General features: G+C 44.2%; 1 protein-coding gene across 1 annotated transcript; it reads right to left on the reverse strand.

Annotated features, from left to right (window-relative positions):
* Positions 1–2,177: 2,177 nt before the first annotated feature.
* Positions 2,178–5,774, reverse strand: LOC108369444 (uncharacterized). Its single transcript, XM_017624548.1, has one exon. It carries the CDS (start codon positions 5,772–5,774, stop codon positions 2,178–2,180), a length of 3,597 nt encoding a protein of 1,198 aa, XP_017480037.1.
* Positions 5,775–6,222: the final 448 nt, after the last annotated feature.

Raw genomic sequence — 6,222 nt, forward strand, 5'->3', positions numbered from 1 at the left:
GCGGTTTCCACCACACTTTTGCTCCAATTACAACTGTTTTCTCCATTATCTCCATTTTCACCATTTTCTCCATTTTCTAGTCGTGTAAGCCATGCCAGTGTTTGCCTTGCCTGCCTTGCAAGCCTTGTTTGTGTCACCAGTTTTGCTCGTCTCGCCGACGAAAACACTCCGGGGGCATCTGTTCCCCGTGGCACCATTTTTAAAGTCTTTGGTATGACTCTCGAAAGCCGTAGACTTCTTCCAGTTGAACCTCCACCGACTCAGGACTGGTAGCCTTTAACTGGGGTAGACGGGGTTGTCAAGCCCGTACCCTGGAAATACCAAAGCCCCCTGTCTTCCCTCCTGTTTTCTCAAACCGGGCTTGGGACCGTCTAAGGCACAGTTGAAAACACAATACAATTAGACTGAATATACCGATCGACAGACACTAGGAAACGAACGGACCGTACGAAGAGTATCCATTTGGTCAGAATATTGTAAGCCGCCGCCAAGCGCACATCGCAGTCTACTTTGTATTCGAATAATTTTTATGTGTTAACTTTTAATAAAAGACTTAAACTAAACCACAAAACTCGGCTATCAATTCTACAAATTGGTGCCAGAAGTGGAACTCGATATTCCACATAGTGGCAGTGCGCGTTCTTAGTTTCTTTAAAAACGGAAAGTATACGCGCTCTTATATACGTATACATAAATGCAAACGGTTGAGTGCGCGAACACTAAACACATTTAAAATAGTGCAAAAGCCGGTGATGGTTTTGTGTAGTCCTCCATATCGCACCACAAAAATATCCAGCGCCAGAACAGTGGCAGAACGCCGAATATTGTGGAAGTGGAGTTTAGTGGAAGTGAGCTCTACATGCATATGTACTAGCAGGGTGCATAGTTGCGTCCGATCGTTAAATCGTGCAACAGTAATACTGAAAAGCAGTGGGTAGTGCCGCCAAGAGATAAAAACTTGTATCAAAATTAAAATGTGAAAAGAACAGTACAAAACCTAAAATATTTTTAGCGGTATATTCGGCTAATCCGCTAGTGGGATAGGCAACGGTAGTTCCATAGTGGCAAATCAAGCTAGTCACGCCATATTTTCCGTTGTTCACAAAGCAACGAGTGCACGTAGCGCACACACAATCTGTGCAGCAAGCATCGACGCCGAGCGAATACTTAAAGCGGCGAATCATCGTAAGGCAAAACGAAATTTGTGCAGCAAGCAGTAACGCCGAGAGATTACATAAACCGGCGAGTCGTCGAAACCAAACACAAATTGCGCAGCAAACAGCGTCGCTGAGCGTACACGTAAAGCAGCGTGTCACGGAAAAGCGCACATATATTTGGTGCGGCAAGCAGCAACGGCGCCGGAGCCAGGCAGCGCTGTCAGCGGTGAACTGCAGCAGCGACCACCAAGCATAGCGGAAGAGAACAACAGCAACAAAGCATATGGGTTGTGTACAGTAGACAGCAGCGAGGGATTACAGTGCAGCTAAGTGGATGTTTTACTATGTTAAGAAATTATATTGTACCTTTAAGAGTTTATGTACATAAAACATATCTAACAGTATAGTAAAGGCGGCAGGCGCGTATATGCTTAGAATCGTAGAATTAAAAAAAAGGTTTAATTTTTGATTTCGCGGATAACAGCAGACAACACTGTAATATAGTTATGCAGTTGTAGGATCCCGTTATCCTAAAAGTTTAAACTACACAAGAAAAGAAGAATATAATTCGCATTTACTATTCATCATTTAAATGTAAAGAGCAATTTCGTCAAAAGTATCGTCTTTCATTTCATATCAAATTGTGAATGTCTATTTGAATTGTTTATCACACGTTAATTTAGAAACTTTGTAAGACATGGACCGTGACCAAATTCTCGGTCTGACAGTGGACGAGTTTAAGGAAAAGTTGGAAGGGTTGGGCCTAGCGACAAACGGACGCCAGGCTACATTACAGGATAGGTTGTTGGAGCATTTCGGCCTGAACGTTAGCGATAGTGAGGCTGATGATTTTGAAGATTCGGCTAGCCAACGTAGCGTGCCCAGGACGGTAGTTCAGCGTTCGGTATTCACCCTCCGCGACATTGAAGAATCCTTAACGAAGTTCAGCGGATCCGGCCAGCCAAGTTTCGAAAAATGGCTTGAAGATTTCGAGGAGAATGCTACGGTCGTCCAGTGGAGTCAGCAACAAATGTTCATATACGGGAAGCAGTTACTGATAGGCGCAGGCTGTAGCCAGGACGGTCCCATCCACCAAATACTAAGTTTTTCGAGTTCAGCTGGATAGATGCCGCGAGAAGCAACATCAGCCGGGTTTGAGGAAGTGGGAACGTAGCTCCAAGCCTTGGCGTCAGTTAGCTGCTGAATCCTTATTAATCGATTAGCGATGTATTGCTTATGCTGACCGGGGTCGGACCGAATCCAACTAAGCACCGTTTTGGAGTCACACCAGTAAAACGTTTGCGTAACCTTTCGTTGAATATCATCCAGGATTCTCGCGGATAGGGTCGCAGCAAGTAATGCTCCATTCAATTCCAACTGAGGTATGGTACGCATTTTTAACGGTGCTACCTTTGTTTTAGCCATTAGTATTGATACTTTGATATCTCCACTCGGCTGAACCACTCGTAGATATGACACGGCTGCATAGGCTGCCGTAGAAGCATCACAAAATATATGGAGCTGTTCAGACGAATCAGCTGTTGAGAAAGTCCATCGAGGAATTTTGATCTTGTTGATCAAAGGAAGTTCCCTGCGAAATCTCTGCCATTCGCTTTGAAGTGGTTCAGGTAGTGGGTCATCCCACGCACAACCACGTCGCCACAAGTCTTGACACACACGCTTTCCCGTTATAATCACCGGAGCCAGGAGACATGTGGGATCATAAACTCTTGCTATGTCGGAAAGTTGCTGCCTCTTAGTAATTTTAGAAGATACTGGGTTTTCTTTGGCAGTGTACCCGATGACGTCCTCGTTGCATGACCAGTAGATACCGAGTGCTTTGGTATTACGGTCTAAGCTCAAATCACACAAATCGTCATGCCCACAGTTTTTACCACTTATCCCTTGTAAGAAGTCCGAAGAATTGGAGTTCCATTTTCGGAGGGTAAATCCACCACGAAGTAATAATTCTTGGACTTGTTGCTGCAGTTGTACAGCTTCTCCAACCGTATCTGTACCACTTAAGCAATCGTCCACATAGAAGCATTCTTTCAGAGTTGCAGCTGCTCGGGGACAGTCACCACCTTCATCTTCGGCTAGGGTATGGAGAACCTTTATAGTCAGATATGGTGAACAATTCAAGCCATATGTTACAGTAAGCAGGCGGTAAATGCACATGTTGTTTTCTGAGTCTTTCCAAACTATCCGCTGCATATCAGCGTCCTCACGATCTACCATAATTTGCCTGAAGCATTTTTCTATGTCAGCCATAAAAGCAATTCTGTGCATACGCCATCTTAGTATAATCGATGACAAGTCATTTTGAAGCTTTGGACCGACAAGTAGGCAATCATTTAAAGAAACACCAGAGCGGGTTCTCCTCGACGCGTTGAAAACTGTTCTTAGTTTGGTAGTTGAACTGGACTCTTTGTACACCGCATGATGTGGAATGTAGCATACATTAGATGGCTCTGTCTCTTCGTAAACTGGTTCCATGTGTCCAAGGCGTAAATATTCGGACAAGAATTCTTCGTACAGATTTTTCAAATATGGATCTTTTGCAAGGTTCTTATTCTGATAATGAAAAATTTTCACGGCATCAAACTTACTATCTGCAAGAACGGAGAGATTTGCTTGTTCACGAAATGGGTAGCGGACGATATATCGGCCGGAGCAGGTCCGGCGTACGGTTTGCTCGAAAAACTCTTCACAGTATTGTTCATCGAGAGTCAGACATGATGACGACTCCACCTTTTCGCACGAGTTAAAGGCCCATAAGTCTTTAACCAGTTCATCAAGCTCCGTAATTGTTGAAGCACACAGTTTTGCGCTTAATTGGTCCGTTGATTCCGGATAGCGTCCGAGAATAACCCAGCCTAGTTGTGTATGTAACGCGAACAGAGCGTCAGTCGTGGTCTGCCGCATCTCGCCACAAATAAGGTGCCCATAGATATCAGCCCCCAAAATAACATCTATGGACCCGGGCTGATAAAATTGGGGATCTGCAAGACTTAGATCTTTAAAATTGGAGAAATGAGTGGGATCCATGGGAGAGCTCGGTAGCTGCTGACTTAATTGTGGCAGTATTAAGGCTGAACATCGAATGTTGAAATCTGATTTCCGTATAGAGTGCACGGTAATCTCGACCATACCAGTGGACGTTCCGACCGATGAGCAACCTATTCCCGTAACAGGCACTTTAAGTCGGGTGCGTCGTAGGTGTAACTGCTGTGCAGCAAACTCACTGATAAATGAGGCTTGAGAGCCACTATCTAATAGCGCCCTGAGTCGCATGCGATGACCAGTCGCTGAACTTACCTCAATCTGGGCTGTAGCAAGCACTACTTGGCCCGGGTTTGATATAGAAGCTTCAAACGAACGTGAGTGATGGGATGCGACTACGCCTGATTGCGCTTGTAGACCGTCGTGTAGCATAGTGTGGTGCTTTTGTTGACACCTCTGACATAAATATGTGGATGAACATGTTTTGACCACATGCCCTGGTTTTAAGCAATTCATGCACAGCTTAGATTTTTGGACGAAATTAAGTTTTAATGACGAAGAGAGTTTTCGAAAGTCTGGACAAAACATAAGAGCATGTTTTCCAGAGCAACTGCTGCAACGCGACGCGTTGCCGGTTGAGTGGTGCGTTGAAGATGGATTTCGTCGACCAACGTTGTCCCCTGACCTTGAATTCGCTTTGTCTACCATGGTGTCTAGGCCTTGGATACGAGCTTCGAGAAACTTAACCAACTCGTCGTATTTTGGAATATAATTTGGGGATGAAAGTGATATTTCCCAATCTCTTATAGTGATTGGATCCAGTTTCTCTGTAACCAAAAATATAAGCCAGTCGTTCCAATGCGAAGTAGGACACCCCAGTTGGCAAAGGGCGCGAAGAGCCTCAGCTATACTGTCTAAGATTTTACGCAACGAAGCTGCAGACTCACTTTGGGCAGGTGGAATTCGAACTATTTCTTGTAAGAATGTTTTAACAAGGCGCCTCTTGTTATCAAATCGGTTAGTTAAAATGTCCCAAGCAATTTGGAAATTGTTGTCGGTTACCGGTATATTTTTCAGCAGGTTTTGCGCTTCACCTTGAGTACAGCTTTTGAGGTAATGTAATCGTTGTACATTCGAGAGTGCTGCATCGTTTATTACAATTGTAGTGAACATATCTTTAAACTGCAGCCACCCTTGATATGTACCTTCGAACTTCGGAAGTTCTATTTTCGGTAAAATTGATTTTGGTGCGGCTATCGAAGCCGGCTGTGATTCATAGGTTATTGACTGAGTTGAATTTGCGGCAGGTTGAATAGCAGCCGTCAACTCATCAATGCAATCATTGAGCTCACCAATAGTTTCGCAGTAAACAGCCTCTATGTTGCCGAAATAATCTCCACTTAAGACACGTGCCAGCTTCGCCTCATTTTCGTTGGTGGACTCCATGGTCAAGATTTCGTCATACGTAGTGGTATATCTCGCCCAATAGTCCTCCAGTAAGCGTTTTCGGGCAACAAAGAAACCTTTTGTCTGCTTTTGCTTTGCCACCTTACGCGTATTTGCCGAAAAATTCAAAATGAGCTTTGCGGTGGCCTCTTCCCTTTGCAAGGCCATACTTATTAGTGCAGTTGAGGTTATAGTTTAATTGATAATTTTATGGAAACTGTCGCACAGTTCCCCGCAAGGGATGCCAATGTTTGAAATCAAAAGAAGCGCAGGTTTTGTTTCTTTAATATCGATTAATAAAGTTTATTTGAGCTTATACAATTTAATTGATAAGTATTTTGCAAATTAACACGAGGTCAGCTCTTGAGCGCAAAACGAACCCAACTTACGGAGAAAATAATCTATCAAAAGGAAAATGTCAAAAACTGTGAGGATGGCCGTTGCATGCTATGTGCTTTGCAGATGCAGGGTTGCTTCTCAACAGACCTATTGAGGAAAGATGCAAGGTTCGAGTTGAGATGAGCAGCTAGCGGCAATCCAGCAATTGAAATCGGCCTTGGTGCACTCGCCAGTTCTAAAATTATATAATCAGCGACCGAGGTCCACACGGACGCGT

The sequence above is a fragment of the Rhagoletis zephyria genome, unplaced genomic scaffold (genome assembly GCF_001687245.7).
Source record: "Rhagoletis zephyria isolate East Lansing unplaced genomic scaffold, Rhagoletis_zephyria_1.1 Rzeph_scaffold_03673, whole genome shotgun sequence".
In the NCBI taxonomy this organism is placed as follows: Eukaryota; Metazoa; Arthropoda; class Insecta; order Diptera; family Tephritidae; genus Rhagoletis; species Rhagoletis zephyria.

Coding starts and splice junctions, on each gene's coding strand:
- LOC108369444 (XM_017624548.1), bottom strand. CDS start 5,774: ATGGCCTTGCAAAGGGAAGAGGCCACCGCAAAGCTCATTTTGAATTTT.